The 19,791-nt window shown below is 36.2% G+C and overlaps 1 protein-coding gene and 2 non-coding genes across 3 annotated transcripts in view; all 3 read left to right on the top strand.

Moving 5' to 3' along the window:
• WDR43 (WD repeat domain 43) overlaps positions 1–19,175 on the top strand; it is a 50,145-nt gene extending 30,970 nt beyond the window's left edge. The window contains exons 8-18 of the mRNA XM_065891221.1: positions 417–588; positions 2,088–2,174; positions 3,392–3,523; positions 4,828–4,959; positions 10,765–10,851; positions 11,450–11,481; positions 12,458–12,521; positions 14,576–14,689; positions 15,195–15,264; positions 17,418–17,467; positions 17,569–19,175. Coding sequence (XP_065747293.1) covers positions 417–588; positions 2,088–2,174; positions 3,392–3,523; positions 4,828–4,959; positions 10,765–10,851; positions 11,450–11,481; positions 12,458–12,521; positions 14,576–14,689; positions 15,195–15,264; positions 17,418–17,467; positions 17,569–17,751 — 1,123 coding nt within the window. The 3' untranslated portion in view covers positions 17,752–19,175. The remainder of the gene's footprint in view (positions 1–416; positions 589–2,087; positions 2,175–3,391; positions 3,524–4,827; positions 4,960–10,764; positions 10,852–11,449; positions 11,482–12,457; positions 12,522–14,575; positions 14,690–15,194; positions 15,265–17,417; positions 17,468–17,568) is intronic.
• LOC136134308 (small nucleolar RNA SNORD53/SNORD92) lies at positions 2,687–2,764 on the top strand. Its single transcript, XR_010656581.1, has one exon. It is a non-coding gene; the product is annotated as a small nucleolar RNA SNORD53/SNORD92 (small nucleolar RNA).
• Positions 3,720–3,795, top strand: LOC136134309 (small nucleolar RNA SNORD53/SNORD92). The gene has a single exon (XR_010656582.1). It is a non-coding gene; the product is annotated as a small nucleolar RNA SNORD53/SNORD92 (small nucleolar RNA).
• Positions 19,176–19,791: the final 616 nt, after the last annotated feature.

The raw sequence follows: 19,791 nt of genomic DNA, 5'->3' as shown, positions 1-19,791 counted from the left end.
TTATATTTTGCTGATCATCTTGCTCCTGGAACTCTGATGCAGAGGTCATGGTGAGGATTCAGGGGTTGGAGGCAATTAGAGATGGGGCTGATTAGAGTAGGGCAAGAACAGAGCCATTTGGGGCTGAAGCTCAGGGTGGTGAGAGAGAGCACTTGGGAGCTTGGGGCCTTTTGTAAGGGTTGATAGAGTGGGATAGAAGAGCAGGTGTGCCTCAAGGCAGGTTTTGGTGGTGAGGTCTTGAATGTTGGCAGGGTGGGGATAGATGAAGTCTTGACAGGAACACTAGTGCTCTGGGACACTGGTCACTCCTGATGATGCGGAGGCCGGGGAAGGGTCACATTTCATGACACCAACTTCGGAGAATTAGTGTGAGATGCTATTTCACATTTTCTAATCTCATTTTTTTCCATTCCCAGATACTGCAAAAAGCCTTTGACTTCAAACTGCACAATTCAGATAGCAACGCCTGGGAAAGGCAAGAAATCAACACCAAAACCCGTCCCTATTCTAGCAGCTGGTTTTTGCTCCGACAAAATGTCATTGTTGCTTGTATATGGCAATTGGTTTCAGCCCACCATTGAGCGAGTGGTACGTAGCTGCTCCTCTGGAGTAAAGCAGTGCAACGTCAACATGTCTGTGGAAGAGAATGATTTTAAAATGATATGTTGGTCTGTTTATTGGAATACTTAAGAAGATGTCATATGTTTCCCCTTAACTGAAGGACTTTTCAGTGGATGGTTCATTTTAACTTGTGAGAACTCTGTATATAGTTGGTCCTTGAACAACACAGTTTTGAACTGTGTGGGTCCACTTACGCGTGGATTTTTTCCAGTAGTAGATACTACAGTACTTCACCATCCAAGGTTGTTGAATCCACAGATGCGGAACTATGGACACGTGTAACTATGAACAAGTTGTAAGTGGATTTTTGACTGCACAGAGGGTCGGCGCCCCAACCCCTGCATCGTTCAAGGGTCAACTGTGTAATTTTACTTAACCCAGTATATCCAAAATACCGTTTAGTATAAAACATTATTTGAGATACTCTGCCCCCCTTCTTCCTTTATTTGGTATTATGTCTTTAAAATCTGGTGTATATTTTTCACTTACAAGCCCATCTCAGTTTGGACTAGCCACATTTCAGGTGCTTAGTAGCCACAGGTAAATCTTAATAAGAGATCCCGTAGTAATAGCACACATTGAGTATTCTAAGTGGAAATGTAATGGGTGGGGCAGTGGTTTAGGTTTTTTGATTACAGAAGTTTCTTTGGAGACTTTTGGTGAGTTACTATGAGCATGTCCAATAGGTGAGAGACTGTGAGAGGAATATCTCTTGCTTAAGCAATCTCTTGTTGAGTCTATTTAAAAATACTTCTTACTTTAAAAAAATGTAATACACGGTTATGGTGTGACAAAAAAGGGAGAGAAGTGTTAAACTGTAAACATACGTCTCCTTGCCATACGTGGATCTCATAACCTCACTCTCCAGATGCAGCCTGTTTCCTGTGTGCTTTGTGTCTTTCCAGATATTGATTAGGTGGATATAGAGAATTACCTATAACTTTAAAGCCTTATAGGTACATATGTACTTTGCTGCATCTCACTTCCCCTCCTGTTTAATACCATATCAGGACATAGAGATTCACCTTAGAGCATTTTATTAATCAGCATTGCTTGTCTTTGACTAGCTTGTGGAAGGATAGCAGTAGGAAATTTAGGGTAGGATCAGTCTTTTTTAAGATAGATTATAAGGTGATTAGCTAATAATGTTTTCTTTAAAATCTGTTACGTTTTAAATGTCAGTCTTTTAAAACTGCGTATGTGAAAGATTTGAGCAGTACATAACTGAAGAAAGTAAACATTATGCCTGGTATCTTCAGAATTTACCCATTTTCCTCATGTGGCATCAATCCGAATGGTGATCAGTCTGAGTGACCAGGAGTTTTCTGTGGAAGCCTTCTATACTTTTTTGTATTTTTATAAAAATGCATTTCTTTTTCACTTTATTCTTACTCCCAATTACTTTGTTTGACACTTTTTTTTTTTTACCTTCCACCCCCTTTCCCTCTTTAAAATTCTATTCCCAGGCTTTAAATTCCAAAGAACCTCATATGTGTTTAGTAAGAGATATTTCAATCTGCTGGGCCCCAAAAGTAGAAACAGCTATAACAAAGGTGAGTGCATTTCATATTAGAAGTTAAGAAAAAAGATATTTGAGTGAATTGAATTGTTATGTAATACTATGTTTAAACTCTTAATATCCTCTTTATGATCTTGTCTTAACAAATTTTGTGGGATTAGGTTTTAGATATTAAGACTGTAAAACTTTTTTCATTTCTGTGCTCTTGATTTGTTGAACGAATGAGTGAATAGGTGACTAGAAGTTGAAGACCTTGGATTTATTTAGTTCTTCCTCCTCCACCCCACCCCCAGTGCAGGATCACTGAGTAAATATCAGTATCAAATTTATCGAATTATTTCATCAATTTATATACTTAAAGGGGCAAAACTTTGTTGAGAGGAATGCTGTATTTCAGGGTGGAATAAAACCTAAATCCATGATGGGGCTGGAATTAAATACCAGATATAAGAACATTATTGTCATGCTTTATTTTGAATATAATGTGGCATCTACATGGAGACATCATGTGTTTGGCAGTCTAATGAAAAAAAGGAAAGCCAAGACATGCTATGATGACATTCAAATGGTTTCGCTTCTGGCTGAGTTTCAGAGATGACACCTTTCTCTTGGCTGTCTGAGCATTTCTGGCAAAGATCAATTATTGGAGGTAGTCATAAAATGTACAGCTTCACTCTTTAACGTTTTTTTAAAATTATTTATTTATTTTTGGTTGCTTTGGGTTTTTGTTGCTGCGCGTGGGCTTTCTCTAGTTGCGTCGAGCGGGGGCTACTCTTCGTTGCAGTGCGCGGGCTTCTCATTGTGGTGGCTTCCCTTGTTGCGGAGCACGGGCTTCAGTAGTTGTGGCACGTGGGCTCAGTAGTTGTGGCTTGTGGGCTCTAGAGCTCAGGCTCAGTAGTTGTGGCACATGGGCTTAGTTTCTCTGCAGCATGTGGGATCTTCCCGGACTAGGGATCGAACCCCTGTCCCCTGAATTTTTAAGTCAGTGTGTCATTGTGTGATCTGTAGATTTTGTTTTTCTTGGTTCTTACTCTTACATGTTGCAGGCTTTAAAACAGTGAATGTTCAGATTATACTTAAATGCCAGTATTCAATTAAAATATATCTTTAATTCATATCCTATTGAGTTAGTTACATTAAGTTTTTCAGTAGGAAAACCTTTTAAAAGCTGTTAGTTTTCTCATTGGGGATAAATCTTGCAAAGAGTAAGACAGTTTCTTTTGTCACACCCCTACTATTCCTGTTTAACAGGTGAGAACACCAGTGATGAATTCTGAAGCAAAAGTTCTGGTGCCTGGGATACCTGGTCATCATGCAGCTATCAAGCCTGCTCCTCCACAGACTGAGGAAATAGAGAGCAAGAGGAAATTAGGGGAAAAGGAGGTAATACACTCATTCTGACCATTTTTGAGTTTGAAATTTAAGATTACTTGGGAGATTCTAAGAATTATATTGGATGGAGCCAAAGCTGAAACTTCAGAAAATGGAGAGGACAAAACTCTTATTAACTAAAGAGGGTACTCTTCTGGCCATTTGGTCATTGTTAGCTGGATAAGGTAATTGTAGATTAAGCCAGGACTTGCTGTGATGATTTTCATTGGGTTTCTCATGTTGCTGAGTTCCAGTGATGCCTTGTCTCTTGGCTGTCTGAGCATTCCTGGCTGGTTTAATGCTAGTTAGCCTTTAAAAGTGATCGTCATTATAACCTCTTAAAGTGCTTATAAATTTCATTTTTTCTCAACTCTTAAAAAACCTCTTGTGATTACTTGTCTGTGAAAAATCCTTTTTTGTCTTCCATTCACTTGTCACTCTTGTCTAAGTAATCTAGAATTTTAACTGTTTAATCATTAGAGAAAGAGTGTTTCTTTACCTGATTTTAAATGTCTTGCTTTATTGGGGGTGGGGGGTTGGGGAATAACATTGCTGTTCTTAAAAATTGTTTCTCAATAACATGATATCTGATTTAAAAATACGGTGTCAACTTCCTCTAGTTTGGCCTAGATCCTACCCTTTAATTTTTTCCTACCTTTTTAGTGTTTTTCATAAAACATAACCCAAACAGGAGGCTTTACCAACGCCTCTCTGTTTGCTTTGGTAGTAGTAGAACGTTCATATTTTGATTGAGCTTCCGAGGGGCTGGCAGAACACAGTTGTTAGATTTGCTTTCATAAGGGATTAGTTATGTACAAGTGAGTTTTTGTATAGCAAACAAAGAGAAAAATAGGAAGACATCTTATAAATTTTGGGGGAACATAACTGTCTTTATGCTCTTTTGATAATATTTGTTAGCAAAAGATCCGAGGTTGATGGCAAGGGATAATTACAGAAGGGGAAGCTTTTGTGATTATAGGTCTTTTCTTGTGCTTTAGTCATCAGTTGCCTGATCCTTGTCTTTTTGGAATCTTCATATAGGGGGGATTTTATGAATTACATTTTCAAATCATGGTTTTCAGTTTTTTTCACTGGAGTCTGGAAACTTGGACTGCAGGTATTACCCTTGTCTACGACATTGGCCTTTTGGTGATGAGATTCTGTTGGAATGAGGAAGAGCGTATTTGTGTTTTTCAGCGTTGAGGTGTGAATCAGTCAGTGGTTTTTGTCTTCTGAGACATAAGCACAAAGTAATTTGACCAAACTGCTTTAGGTGTTGTCTCATATAACATTAACTGGTCATTTCTGTTCTGTAGGTTAGCATTGAAGAACGCCTGGGAGCACTGGATATAGATGCGAAAAAAGAAAAGGACACCCTTCCACAGACAAACAGTTTTCCAGTTCTCCTCACACAGGGTTTAGAAAGTAATGATTTTGAAATGCTAAATGTAAGTATTATAGCAGTTTTTAAATGAATTAAGATGGTTAATTTTTCTTAGAAAGTGATTGACAGCACATTTACAGAGTGAATAGTCATGTTATGTAGCTGTCTTGAATTTAATGTTTTGTGAGTTTAGTCAAATATATATCACTTGGTGGCACTATACGGACAGTCACCAACCTACAAAGGGATTGTATTAAATTATTTTGAACCTGGAATGCATTTTCTCATAGAAATATTGTTGTGAATTGTTACTAGGCTCTTAGGCTTTAGTTCACAAAAGCCTTTATAAACATTGTGTAGCTGAATTATAATACTCAGCATTCTAGATCACAATTTATATTTTTTTCTGTAGGAAAATGCGTTCCTGAGTTTTTACTCTGGATTCCAGAAACTTAATTCCCCCTGGCCGTGAGAGGGGGCGGTGAGGTGGAACCTTGGCAATGGATAGGAGGTTTGGGGGAAAAATTCGAGAGGGTTGGGGGTATATAAAAGGGAGGCACTTATGATTTCTGTGTTTGTAAGTTGGTGACTGCTTGTATGATGTTGCTTAATTTAGTCCTCTTAAATTCCAGAATTTGAAAGTGGTCTGTAGAGAAAATTTAAGTGTAAAAAATTGGACTTAAGCACTGCCTGATCAGATTAAAGCAGTTTATATTTGCTAAGTGCATTTATTCCTAGTGACTCGTAGTGATATTATGGTGCCACTTAGTATAGATGTGACTTTAATATGCAGCCTATGAATAAGGTCTCTCTGACTTGTATTTTGATCTAAATGGGAATATCTTATATTTGTGTTTAAGGGGATTTTGCAAAACAGGACGGGGGAAGCCAGGCATATCTAAAAACCTAAACTTACCTTTAAAATAGTTTGTGAGTGTATGTATTTTGGGAGGTCAATTTTAGTTTAACATGGCATGCAAACCTAGATGAGGATTTGGTGAGAAATAAGCTATAGAAAACAATTGACAGTGTTTTTAAAATATAACTTATCTGCTGTCATTGCTTACTTAACTGTGCTTTGAAAACTTCTTCAGTAGTACAAGTGAATCAGTTATTGTTTTGTTTTGTTTCTAAGAAACATTTCAAAACATTTAACACTACAGTGGGCCACCATGAACCCATCACTCAGTTTCAAAAATTATTAACACTAGCCAGTCTGTCTATTATTGTTCTGTTTGCTCACCCCCTACCCAGGTTACAGTGAAGCAAATTTCAGATCTATTATTTATTTCATCCACAAATATATCCCTGTTCAACTGTAACAATAGAAATTCCTTTAAAAAACATAACCACAATTCATTATCACATATAAAAAGGTGAACAGTGATTCCTTAAAATCATCAAATATCCAGTTAGTATTTATCTTTTCGCTGATTGTCTTGTAAAGTTTTTTTCTTTGCTTTCTTCAAAACTGGATCCCAACGAAGTCCACACTATTTGGTGGATTTGCCTTTTCTGTCTTTTGCAATTTGGGGAAGCTAGGTTATTTGATCTAAAGAGATTTCACATTCTGGATTTTGCCTCCTGCAAATCCATTTTACTGGGTCATTTAACCCAACAAGTATCATTTAATATAATTCTTGTCCATCATATTCCTGTACAATGGTAGTTGGATCTAGAAGCTTGAAGAGATTCAGATTAGAATCATCTGGCACTTCGGATGTGACAGTGTGTACTTTTGTCAGGTGTCAGAGTTGTTGGGAGAGTAAAGGAAATGATGATTGTGAAAGCACTTCTTAAATTGTAAAGAATTGTACGTGTAAGATCTTTTCATTATTAAGGACTTTGAGGTGATACATCGTATTGTTTAAGTAGAAGTCAATAACCTTTAAAAAAAAAAAACAAGAAAGAAAAACCAGAATATAGGAGTATTCCCATACTGTATTACCTGGGATATCATGCATTCTAAAGAGAAAGAGGCAAGTAAAAAAAAAAATCAAATATTTTTTCCCCTGGAAAGTGTGTTCCTCATTTCCAAAGATAACCTTCTGAGGATATGTGAAATATAATAGGAGGTCATTAAAAATAGGAATGAAAGGGGACTACCCTGGTGGTCCAGTGGGTAAGACTCCGCACTCCCAATACAGGGGACCCGGATTCGATCCTTGGTCAGGGAACTAGATCCCACGTGCATGCTACAACTAAGGAGTCCACATGCCGCAACTAAAAGATGCCACAACTAAAAGATCCCGCAACTAAGACCCAGCGCAGCCAAAATAAATATTAAAAAAAAAAAGAAAGAAAGAAGAAAGTGAGCAGTGTCAGGTATGCAACATAGGACCAAAGGTGAGGTTAAAAGTCCCTGCTGTAGAACACTTGACATTAAAGTTCATGGCTTTTTAGGAAAGTGGCAATTTGACCTAAAGAAATAGTCTATAGCTTATGCAAAAAAGATATGCTTAGTCATTTATATAATTCATGGCACCCATAGGAGTTATATATTTTAAAATATTTGAAAAATTTTATTTAAATTAAGTATTTCTTAGAAGTTCCCATTTACAGTAGTACCAAAAAATGCCTAGGATAAATCTACAAAAGGTGTTTCTACCTCTACATTGAAAGTTACAAAAATTGGGAGAAATTAACCAAGGCCTATGTTCATGGTTGGAAGATTCAATGTTGTTAAGATGAGCAATTCCCCCCAAATTATTCTGTGTATCCAATACATTCCCAATTAAATTCCAGCACAGCTACCTTTTAGAAGTTCAAAGGACATGAAGTAACCAAAGTAATTATAAAATGAAGAGCAAAACTGGGGAGCTTACCCTACCTGATTTCAAGAAAAAGCTGTCGTAATCAAGATAGTTTGGTATTAGTGAAAACATAAATATAGATTAAGGAACCAAAATGGTCCAGAAATAGACCACATGCAATTGGTTTTCAGTAAAGGTGCTTCTCAGTTGAGTCAGTTGGGAAAGCGAAGTCTTTTCAACAGTTGCAGTTGAATCAATTGAATATCCATATAGAAAAAATGCATCTCAGCTCTTTCCTCACATCTTACACAAAAGTCTACACAAAAATAGGTCACAGACATAAATGTATAAACCAACCCTCAAAACTTCTAGAAGAAAATAGGAGAAAATGTTACGCAGATTTGCATGGAAAAAGCCTTAGGTTCATCACAAAAAACATGAAACACTTAAGGAAAAATTGGTCATTTGGATTTAATAAAAATTAAAAACTTTTCTCTTGAAATGACACTGTTAGGAGAATGAAAAGGCAGGCCACAGGCTGGGGAAAAAAACCCAACTTATATATCAAAGGATTTATATCCAGAATTGATAAAGAACTCTTAACTCAGTAGTGAGACTCAACTCAAATAAAAAACAATTGGTAAATGCGTGAACACATATTTCATAAAAGAATTCCAGTGGCCAGTGAGTGCATGTAAAGGTATTATACATCATTAATCATCACAAATGCAAATTAAAACCACAGTGAGATAACACTACATACCCATTATAGACTGATTAAAATTTAAAAGACCAGTACCATCTATTGGGGAGGATGTGGAGTACCTGGAACTCTCATATCTTGCTGAGGGGAATGTAAAATGGTATGCCTCCTTTGGAGGACAGTTGGGCCATTTCTTAAAAGTGAAGGACACATCTACCATAAGATCCTGCCGTTCTACTCTTAGGTGTTTACCAAGAGAATTGAAAACAAATGTTCATACAAAGGCTTGTACACGAATGGTCATGGCAGCCTTATTTTTTTTTTTTTTTTTTTTGGCAGCCTTATTTTTAATAGCCCCAAACTGGAAAGAATCCTGAACACATGAAGGGATAAATTGTTATCTAGCAATGTAAAGAATGTATATTGCTTCATCAACAGCATGAATGAATCTCAAACTTATGCTGTGAGAAAGAAGCCAGACAAAAAAGTACATATAGTACATACAGTTTGATTTCATTTATAGAACAATTCTAGAAAATGCAAACCAACATGTAGTTCAGCGGTTGCCTGAGGACGGTGGGGTGGAAGGGAAGGATAGAATGTAAAGGGTGCAAGGACACTTGAGGGTGATAGAATGTATTACAGTGTTTGTTTCATGGGTAAATATGTATGTCAAACTGATCAAATAGTACACTTTAAATGTGCACTGTTATGTTTCAGTTATAATACAGTAAAGTTTAAAAAAAAATCCCATCTTCAGTGTCATCTCCTTGCTACTTGTAGCTGTGGTTTATAGTCTTGGCAGAAGTTAATAATGCTAACTCCTCTATTCATTATCATTTTGCTTGGTTTGGGATAACTTACTTTTTGTGTGTATTTTTAATTTGAAAATTGTTATCATAGAACCTCTGTCTTTAGTGAGCATAAGGATTATCTGAGAGCTTGTTACATTTTTCTGTCCTGCAGTTTGGAATAACTTCTAAATAGCTAGGCCATACATACCATTATTTGCCTGTGACAGTTTTGGTTTACACCTCTTAACTTGGTGTAATTACTAATAGTGACTCCTTTCATTCACAGAAGTGTCCCAGTTTGGACAACAAATTATCTGATCACTTATACATATAGCTGATTCACTTCCTTGTACAGCAGAAACTAACACAACACTGTAAAGCAACTGTACTTCATTTAAAAAAAAAAAAGTATTTGTAGACTAGTTCAGACAATATTCCCTATAACTTGTACATGATTGGAACTTTGTGATAACTGATCTATAACAAAGACTTGATTTGAGGGATGTTTAGTATCATCAGACACCTTGTGAATTATTGTTTAACTTCTCAGCATACTTTGAACCCTGTGTTCTCATTATTTCAAAATGACAATCTTAGGACAGTCCATCCGTCAGTTCCCCAGTGATTATGTATAAAAATACATAATCTTTCTTTTGCATAATAAACTTTGTAATTATGTCAGTGATAGTTTTTAAATAGTACTTAATAGATTTAAGAAGGGTTTGGTGTAAAGACACTTTTACAAGCAAATAAAATCCATAGGGAATTTTGAAAGGGTATGTTAAGACCATTAAAGTAGGTTGAAAATGAACTTTCCGTGTTTTTGCCCTGTAATACCTCTACTGTTCATATCCTGAACGTGATCTTTATAGCAACAACAGCCAAAACATAGCATGCACCAACCATTAGGGAAGTTCCTCTAGTTGTAAACCCTTTTGAAAGGTAAATATTTGAAAGTATTAAAGAGGAAGGGGGTATCTGGACTTTGAAACCTGAAAGGACTCATTTCCCACCCTCTCCTCTAGATGAAGCATCTGGGTGGGGTTTGGAGAAATAGAAAGGCCTGCCAGAATTTGGACTAATCTGCTCTATCTCCTTTTCTATCCATACAACGTGGGTGGAGACTGCGTTTCACCCTTAAAGTTTTTGACTCAAGCACTTATTATATGATCTTTTGATTGGCTTAAAATTTTATCAAAAACATTTAAAAGGTATGTTTGTTTCCTTGTAATGTGATTTTAGTGTGTTTTGCTCACTCTTGTGTTGATACGACAAGATATGTTTCATAAAACAAAGGTTTGAGAACTTCTCTAAAGTGGTGTATATACCTGTATTTAAATGTCGAGAGGTGTTCTTTTCTGTTTTATACCAAAAATTAGCTTATAAGAATTTAGAATTTGTGGAGCAGAAACTTGTTTAATGGAGTAAATGTCCTGATACTTGAAGCCTGTACTTGTCTGATAGCCATAAGACATAATATAACATTCTCCATTTATTCCTAATCTTTATTTGCTACAGTTGAGTATTGCTTGGTTTTTAAGATAATTTTTAGTGACAGTATTCCCTGTAGTGTCCTTAGTTTCTGAGTATGCTTATTTACATTTTTTTTTTTCTCACAGAAAGTACTTCAAACTAGGAACTTAAACCTAATAAAGAGAACTGTACTAAGGATGCCCCTGCATACTGTCATTCCGTTGTTGCAAGAGGTAACTGAGTACGCTTCTCATTTTAAGGTCCTAATGCTATGACTCAAAGACAAAATCCAGTATTCAGAGAAATGGATTTGCAGTATGTAAGCAAGCAGGGTATTTAGAGTTGATGGTAGATGATCACTAGATCTACTCAGACAAAATTTGCCTAACCTAGATTTTTTTCTATGTATTTTAAAAATTGAGATATAATTTACATACCTTTAAGGTGTACAGTTCAGTGTTTTATAATATATTACAGATTGTGTAATTGCCACATCAAAAAGAAATCCTGTACCCACTAATCACTCCCCGTTTGTCCTTACCCCCAGTTTCTGGCAACCACTAATCTATTTCCTGTCTTTGTGTGTGTTCTGGACATTCATTCATATAAATCCTAGCCTAGATTTTTATCAGATAATTATTTTTATTTTGGGAATGTATTCCCAGATTATGTTAAATTGGTTGAACATTTAGGAGTTAGGAAATTTAAGAATAATGATTTCCTAATACAGTCATTCTTTTCCTTTGTTCTTATGGATGTGTTATCATGGGAATTCATAGAGATTGGCTGCCTCTGAAGTACTGTTGCTAATACTGTTTTTCTCCTCCTCAGCTTACAAAGAGATTACAAGGACATCCTAATAGGTAAGATGTTTAGGCGACTTAAATTGCTTTGATTTTATAAATATTTTAAATGTGATTGTTTAAAAACAGCAGTGTCTGGCTGCATGAGATTACATAGTAGGTAGCCTCAAATTCTAACTAATAAAACTCAAAGTGTCAGATATTGCTCTCTGCACTTACTTTAAATTGAATGATTCTTATTTCTCAGATTGTATTATAGTTTTTCCCTTCCTTTAGAAAATTTGAGGTTTTTCAGCTTTATTATATCAGGTCATTTAATGGATTAGTCTTACTTAATAATTCAGGACTAATCACGATGTGTGAAACTGGACATTTGTAGAACATGCTCAGCCTCTGGTAGTTGCTTAAGACACTACAAGGAAAGATTTTATATAACTAAATTTTGTGGGTCTTTTTTGCTAATTTGATGATTAAATATTTATATAAGGTGTTGATATCTCAAAGATCTCAGCTTGTACTATAGTATTATCAGAGTCTATAATACAGTTTTTCTTTTCTAAATTTTTTTTCATGATAGGCTCCATTAGCCTTTGGAGCTCACAGGGGAAATCTAAAGATTTCATTAATTAGGCCCGGCTCACATTTTTGGTCTATATTTGTCTTAATGTTGGTGTGGAAATCTTTTGCTGTTTGTACCTGATGATGCGTAGATGATGGGCTCAGATAGGAGCATAAAATGCAGAGTCAGCTGAGCTCAGTTTACTGCCTTGGTATCAGCTAATTACGAAGTGAAGCATAGGTTTTATATCTGGAATTGAATGATTTTAGAGGAAGGGATTTTTGTCCTGTTATCTAGTCCCTCCCTTCCTCAAAAGATGAGTATATTACACAGACCTCAAATAGACCCAGTGAAAGAATGAACGACTGTCATATTCACAGTGGTTTATTTATTAGAGTCATCTTCTAGATCTTTATAACTCCATTGTATTTAATTTTGAATTTGTGAATATTAGTTGATTTGTGTTTTTTTTTTCAGTGCTGTTATAATGGTTCAGTGGCTAAAATGCGTGTTAACGATCCATGCCTCCTACTTATCCACAGTAAGTCTTTTCACCTGTAGTTGCTGAACAGTTTGGCTTTGATAAGGATTATCAACTGATGGCATAACAAAACCATTTTCTCTCCATCTACCCTTTAACCATCAGCTGCTGCTTTTAAAGAATTTGTTTTTTCCCCAGGTGCAATGTCATGTTGTCATCATTGTTACCTTTTATAAACTGGCCCTTTTTTGGCCCAGATTTTAAAAGTAATATATATTCTGTAGAGAAGCTTGAAAAATACAGAAAGGAGAAAAGTTACATACTAGTCTTCAGGTGTTTTTCTATATACATACCTGTTTAGCAAACTTATCTTTACATTGTATGTATCTCTCCCATCCTCTTCTAAAAGCTTAGTAGCTTTTTAAAGTTTATATCTATGCTAACATATCTATATTACCTTGTGATAAAAATGAAATGAATATCTTAATACCTGACTTTTGCTGGGGCTACTGTCAGCTCTTGATTACCTATACAGATGGAAGGGAGGGAGCATAAAATCATAAAGCAGCACCAAAAAAAAAAACCAGTTTTATATGTCACAGTATTAGCTGGGTTATTGCCACATCATCAATTTAATTATAGTTTAAGCTAGAAATAAAATTATGCAGTTGACTCATTCTTCTTTTATTTGGCTATCTAGAACCTTACAATAGGTTTTCTTGAAAGATTTTAGTGGATAGTTGAAAATTTTTAATTACTCCTTAAACTATAGCTCTTCCCTTCTTAACAGTTTCACCCAGTTCTTGCCTGATCACTGTCCCTTGTTCTCTGTCTCAGGATCCTTTTCCTTCAGTAGTCTGAGATAGGAAAAACCATTGGTTAACCTGTTTTGAGTTCGGCAGTTCGTTCTTTGTGTGTCTGTGGAGATCTCTGTCAGGATGTTAAAATGCGGGGAAGAGATAGGAAACAGTAAGAATGCATATTGGGTTTCCCTGCTTACAGAAATCTTGGGAGTTGGATTGCGGGCAGTGTCTGAGTGGCGTGGTGATGGGCACGGAAAGATTACCACAAGCATAGGACGACACTCATTTTGTGACTTCATTGAATTGCTTAGAAGCAAAAAGAGCCCTAGGTGGACTTGTAGTGAAATCCCTTCTGGAATCAACCCCTAAGTTATAACTACTGGAGTAGTAGTCGTATAACTTCTAGGTCAGGGCAAAATAGACCATGGAAGTATGGTACAGGATGGACTCCAGCCCAAAACAGTTTTCTCTCCTCAGAAAACAGTGCTCTTCCCCCACCTTTCCTTCATTTCTTCCTTCCTTATCAGATATCTTTAAGTACCTTCTCTAAGTCAAGGACTGTGCTAGGCATGGGGGCTTTAGTAATGTACAGACACTCTCATTTTTACTGTTTAAAGTTTAACATTTGAATGAAACACTCTTATTTACTCTCGTGTCAGAGATAGGAGGGCAAGTAAAGGCTAATTAAAGGGCAAAGAGTGGGGTCCCTTTTTCTGAAGCTCTGGAGGGACAAAGAAAATAATTTCCTGCTTTAATTTCTGAAGTATAACTCAGAGGGTTAATTAACAGGAAGTATGTTTGAAATACCATAAGGTCAGCTTTGTATTCTGTCACTTTGTCCTGCTGGTCTCTGGAAGCTGTGAAAGCTTCCTCTAGCTGCTGGGACCTAATGGAGGTAGATAGTGTGATATCATCAGAGAGGAAGTTTCAGAGTGAAGCCCTTTTTAGCCCAGAGGTATGTGCTTGGGGTTACTCTTTAGTTAGTGTCTCCTTAATATTGATCTTCTCTGAAATAATAAGATCAACACAAAGAAGTCCCACCCTGCAGTTTGTCTCTTCTTGCAGTTTCTCCTTCGGACCTTGCATCATTATTTTTTTAATGTATTATTTTTTTGCTGTTAGGACAGTAAAGACCTCTGAAAATTTGAGACGTTGCTAGGCTGTGTGACAAGCAGCCACTGCCACTGGAAGTGCAAGCATTTGCTGGGGGCTGAGTACTCAGGCATATCCGAACATGATTTATGTATTTGTTATCCATGTTTTATTATAATAGTATCAAAGTATCATTTTTTTGTTGCTGTTGTTCCTTAGTTGCCTGACCTGGTACCCCAGCTGGGGACACTGTACCAGTTAATGGAAAGCAGAGTAAAAACTTTTCAGAAACTCTCTCACCTTCACGGAAAGCTCATCCTTCTAATCACGCAAGTGAGTAAATCAGATTGTTTTGTGCTACACTTTTGAATGTGATGGGAATGGAGAGAGGAATAAGGATTGTTTACCTGAATGTTGAAAGCACCCTGTTTCAGCAAAAAATTGGTAAATCAGGACCTAGTTTTTGACTAGGAAATGTTATATATTTGACAGTAAGTTAACTTAGTTCTGCCTGTGTCAGCTTTAACTCGGAGGTTCTCACCGTCATATTTCAGTTGTTAATACAGTTAGAGTGGTTGTGGTGCTATGAACAACGAGTCAGGGTATTTCTACAGCTTTTTGTCGCAGAAAGAAATTGGATTACCTTAAAAGTATTTTCAGCCTTTACGGAGTAATTCTTTCTTGTATTTGATGAATATGCCTTTTGCCCTGTATTTGATCTACATCGTATTAAGGTCATCTGTTATAGTGGTTGAGGATGAGTTTACTGTTGGGGAACGTTGTGATGCTTGAGATAAACTTACACTCTACTTCACAATAGCACTTGATTATCTTTCAGGTTACAGCATCAGAAAAAACGAAGGGACCGACTTGTCCTGCACAGAAGGCAAAGTTGGTGTATGAAGAAGGTAAAGCTTGGGGCATAGGCTGAACATTTAGCTTTTCACATTGACTCAGTTCTGTGACTTTGTAAAAACATCAGTGTGAGATCATGCTTTGACACACACCTTCCCTAATAAAACGGGCAAGCTTGTAGCAAAACTGGCAAAAATGTGATCAAATAAAAAAAAAGCGAAGGCACAAATATAATACAGAAACAAAAAAGGGCATTAGGTATGGAAGAGATTTGAAGAACACTATGAACAAACTATGTCAATACAAAAAACCTAGATGGTGTAGGTAATTTCTTGGGAAACTTTAATGACCAAAATTGACTTAAAAATAAAAAGAAATAGAAACCTAGAACAAGCTAATAGCTTTAAATTGATTTAGTCAAAACCTTTCCCTGTAGGGTACCAGACACAGGTTTTATAAGTGACTTTTACCAGTCTTTAAGGAACAAGTCATTTTTGTCACGTACAAACAATTTAGACATTTTATGAGTCAAAATCGGACAAGTATAGTCAAGAAAATAACATCTCAGGCCATCCTCAAATATCTGGAGTAGCAGGTTGATTACAGAAGTGCTTAAGTAAAATAATATGTCATTACCAAGTAGAGTTTATTTAAAGATTGTAAGATGATTTAGCATCAAGAAATCTGTTAATGTAGTTATTACCATGTTAACAGGTTATGAGCACTGTCTATTATTTTAATAGATATAGAAAAATAATTCAATGAAATTCCGTCTTTGTACATCTCATTATTTGATAATCTAGTCACACCATTGAAATATTCAGATAAGCAAGTTTACTGGATACCAAGATCTAGCAAAAAGGAATCAGTAGCATTATTATGTCCCAATAATGTATTGTATGTCCATAATGTCCCGGTTAGAAATGTCCTAGGAAAAAAGATCTTATTCACAGCAGCAACCAAAACTATGAAGTACCTAGAAATACCTCTAAAAAATGAAAGAAAACCTTTATAGAGAAAACTATAAAATATAACTGAAGGACATAAAAGCATACCTGAATTAATTAATTATACTTTTTGTGATTTTTTTTTCCCCCCCCTGGTTTTATTGAGATATAATTGACATTTAACACTGTGCTCGTTTTAGGGGGGTACAACATAATGATCCTATATGTATATATTTTGAAATGATCATCACAATGTTTAGTTAACATCCATCACCACACGGTTATAAATCTTTTGTTCCTGTGATGAGAGCTTTTAAGGTTGACTCTCTTAGCAGCTCTCAAATAAACGTTACAGTATTGCTAACTGTGGTCCCCGTGGTGTACATTATCTACCCAGGACTGACTTATCTTATAATTGGAAGTTTGTGTCTTTTGACCTTCACCAGTTTCCTCCACCCCTATCTGACACCTCTGGCAACCACCAATCTGTTCCCTGTATCATTGAATCTAGTTTTTGTAGATTCTATATGTGAGTGAGATCATACAGTATTTACCTTTTTCTATCTGACTTATTTCACTTAGCACAAAGCCCTCAAGGTCCATCCATGTTGTTGCAAAGGGCAGGAGTTCCTATTATTGCATGGCTGAATAATAATCTATTTTGTGTGTGTGTGTGTGTATGTATCACATTTTCTTTATCCATTCTTCCATCAATGGACATTTGGGTTGTTTCCCTTTCTTGACTATTGTAAATAATGCTGCAGCGAACATGGGAGTGCAGTTATATCTGAGATCCTGATTTCGTTTCCTTTGGTATATATTTAGAAGTGGACTTGGTGGATCATATGGTAATTCTATTTTTAATTTCTTGGGGAGTCTTCATACTGTTTTCCATGGTGGCTGAACCAGTGGAAAACATTCCCATCAGCAGTGCACAGGGATTCCTTTTCTCCACATCCTCGGCTTAGTTTTTTTGTTTTAATTATTTTCTTAATTGAAGTATAGTTAATGTACAATGACTTAGTGTTTTAGATGGGATTTTGTTAGGGTTTTGGTACTTTGTCCTGATCAATGAGATCTTGATGGAATAGTATAATACATGTACTTTTATGCAGATAAGAATATAAACAATGTTCCTTCTTGGATGATAGCTGAATATATTTCTAAAAATAAATTCAGGAATCTGATTCTTTTTAGCTTTCTGGGCTATGTCCTCTGCTTTGATCACAAAGTTAAAGCTTGTTTCCCCCTTCTTGCAGAATCTTCTGAAGACGAGTCTGATGATGAACTAGGAGATAAGGATTCTGATGTGAGTAATTTGTTTCCTGGTACATGAATCTGCCTCATATCTTTGTACCCTGTAAGAACGAGGCCTTCAATCATGCTTTCCTTGCTTAATATCTCTACCAGGATAATTGGGATGAAGATGAGGAAGAGAAAGGAGGTGAAAAAGATGAGGATGTTGATGAAGAGGAAGAAGAGGATGCTGAAGAAAAAGATGAAGAAAATGGTGAGGACAGAGACGTGGCAAGTGAAAAGGAATTAAATGGAGATTCTGATTTAGATCCTGAAAATGAAAGTGAAGAAGAATGAACAGAGAGGAACAAGTCAAATGAACTATGGAAACTGGCTCACCTTCCCCACTGCTGCCGAGTTCTCCTATGGAGGGTTGTCTCTGTGACAGATGCCAAGGACCGCTGCACATTTCCAAATTCCTAATGGTGGCTCCCTTGCCACTTTGCTGTCTTGAGCACCCCAGACTTAACTGTGTAAATAAGAGAGTTTCATTCAAATGTTAATAAACTTTACACAGCAAATAGATACATTTTCTGCAGTGTACTGACATGAGTGTCCAATATATGGTATATTTTTATAATGTAATATCCCGGTATGATTGGTTATGCCAAGAATTGATGTAAGTGAAGATAAAGACATTTCCCATGTAAGGGTCAAGAACTGGACTTTGGTGAAGGAGTCAGCTCTTATCTCAGGTTGGTATCTTTCATCACATCCTGGTATGAAGCAGCACTAGTGAAAAAATTTTAATTTGGTACATTTTCATAAAATATGAAGGGATAAACTAAAGACGGGGGTAAAAATGATTGTGACTAAAAAAAATAGAATCACCAGTATCCCTAGCTTCTCTATTGACTGGTAATCTGATTTGAGTCAGATTGAATATTTGGAGTGCTTCCCCAAAACAGCCACTTATTTTTTAAGCTGTCATGTGAAGTATTTTTTTAAAACACAGAAAAATTATGATAATTTAAAAACTAAAGAATTAGCCATATTGAGGATTTTTCTTGACTGCAAGTTGCCTGTAAAGAATCATCAGTGTATAGATTTAGAAGTGCTCGTTACCTGCAACTTTTTAAAAGATTCAGTTACAGCTGCTTTTGAAGAGGTTTTCATTTTTATTTAAATTACTAATGGATCAAAGAACAGTTGTTTATTTTTTCTCTTTGGTTTTAGATATTAATGATAACCTTGTTGGAATTTTTTTCCAAAGAAAATATTTTTATAATTCCATAATTTAATGTGTTCCTTTTCATTACCCACTCTTGGCAGTGTTAGGGTATGTTTACCTTAAAATAAATCCGACTCAAGATTTTTTATGTATGTATAAAGAAATATTTTGGTGTGCTACAAAAGCCTTCTCAAATTATCAGTAATTTTTTTTTGTTTGTTTGTTTTGTTAAAAGAATGAGCCAGTATTTGCTTAGTGCTCTCTAGGGAACATGCAGATGGAAGCTCAACTCTAAGAAAGGGCTGGGGAGATGGGTTTATTTTTCCCACGTGTGAATATGTAAAACATAAAACCATTATCTGAGGGACTTCTGATATCGGTGGCAGACAGATTTCTGTGCTCAACTAATAGAGCTGGAGCCATATAGAGCATCTTGGGAAAGTTAGAGTCAGCTACTGGTGTAATGTATAGTTATATTTGTCTATAAATGGAGCTGTTTATGGCAATTTAATACCATTCTCTTTGTAAAGTGAATAAATATTCATCTTTACCCAGTGCTTGTCTTGTGGTATATGTAGGGGAACATAGCCACAGGTTTGTGCTTGTGGTGTGAAGGTTTTAAAAAAATCATCTTACTCCACTAGCATTAATAGGTAAATGCTTTCAAGGCTTTTTGGATAATCTAGCATTTGTAACAAAGTGAAGGAACCAAGAACTTTGTTAGGAGCTAGTGGTTATTTCTTGCCCCACCTGGCAGGGCCGCGCTCCCACCACCCGAGGTTGCGGTGGCAGTCACAAGGGTGCACGTGCCCATGGCTCAGGCCGTGTCCTGTGGCCTGGGTCAGATTTCCCCCGCACCTGGCTCTACCTAGAGAACGGTAGTAATTGCTTACTGTTTCTTGTTTTAGACAAATCCAGAGTTAAAATTACAAACTTCTTGCAAAGACTTTTCTAGTTTCAGGGTATTCCACTCCTAATCCAGACAACAAAGTTTTCAGTATGTGGTGTTGTCTTTTTTGATGTTAATTTTTCTTCCTAACTTTTAAATTTTTAATAATTAACCCTCTCTTCACGATCAAATCAAGGATCACATATTATATTTGGCTGTCATTGCTTTGTTAATCCAGAATATTCCCCATTCCCCCTTGTGTGTGTTTCATGATTTT

Source organism: Phocoena phocoena, chromosome 14 (genome assembly GCF_963924675.1).
Source record: "Phocoena phocoena chromosome 14, mPhoPho1.1, whole genome shotgun sequence".
Classification (NCBI taxonomy): domain Eukaryota; kingdom Metazoa; phylum Chordata; class Mammalia; order Artiodactyla; family Phocoenidae; genus Phocoena; species Phocoena phocoena.
This window is presented reverse-complemented; position numbering and strand designations above follow the sequence as displayed.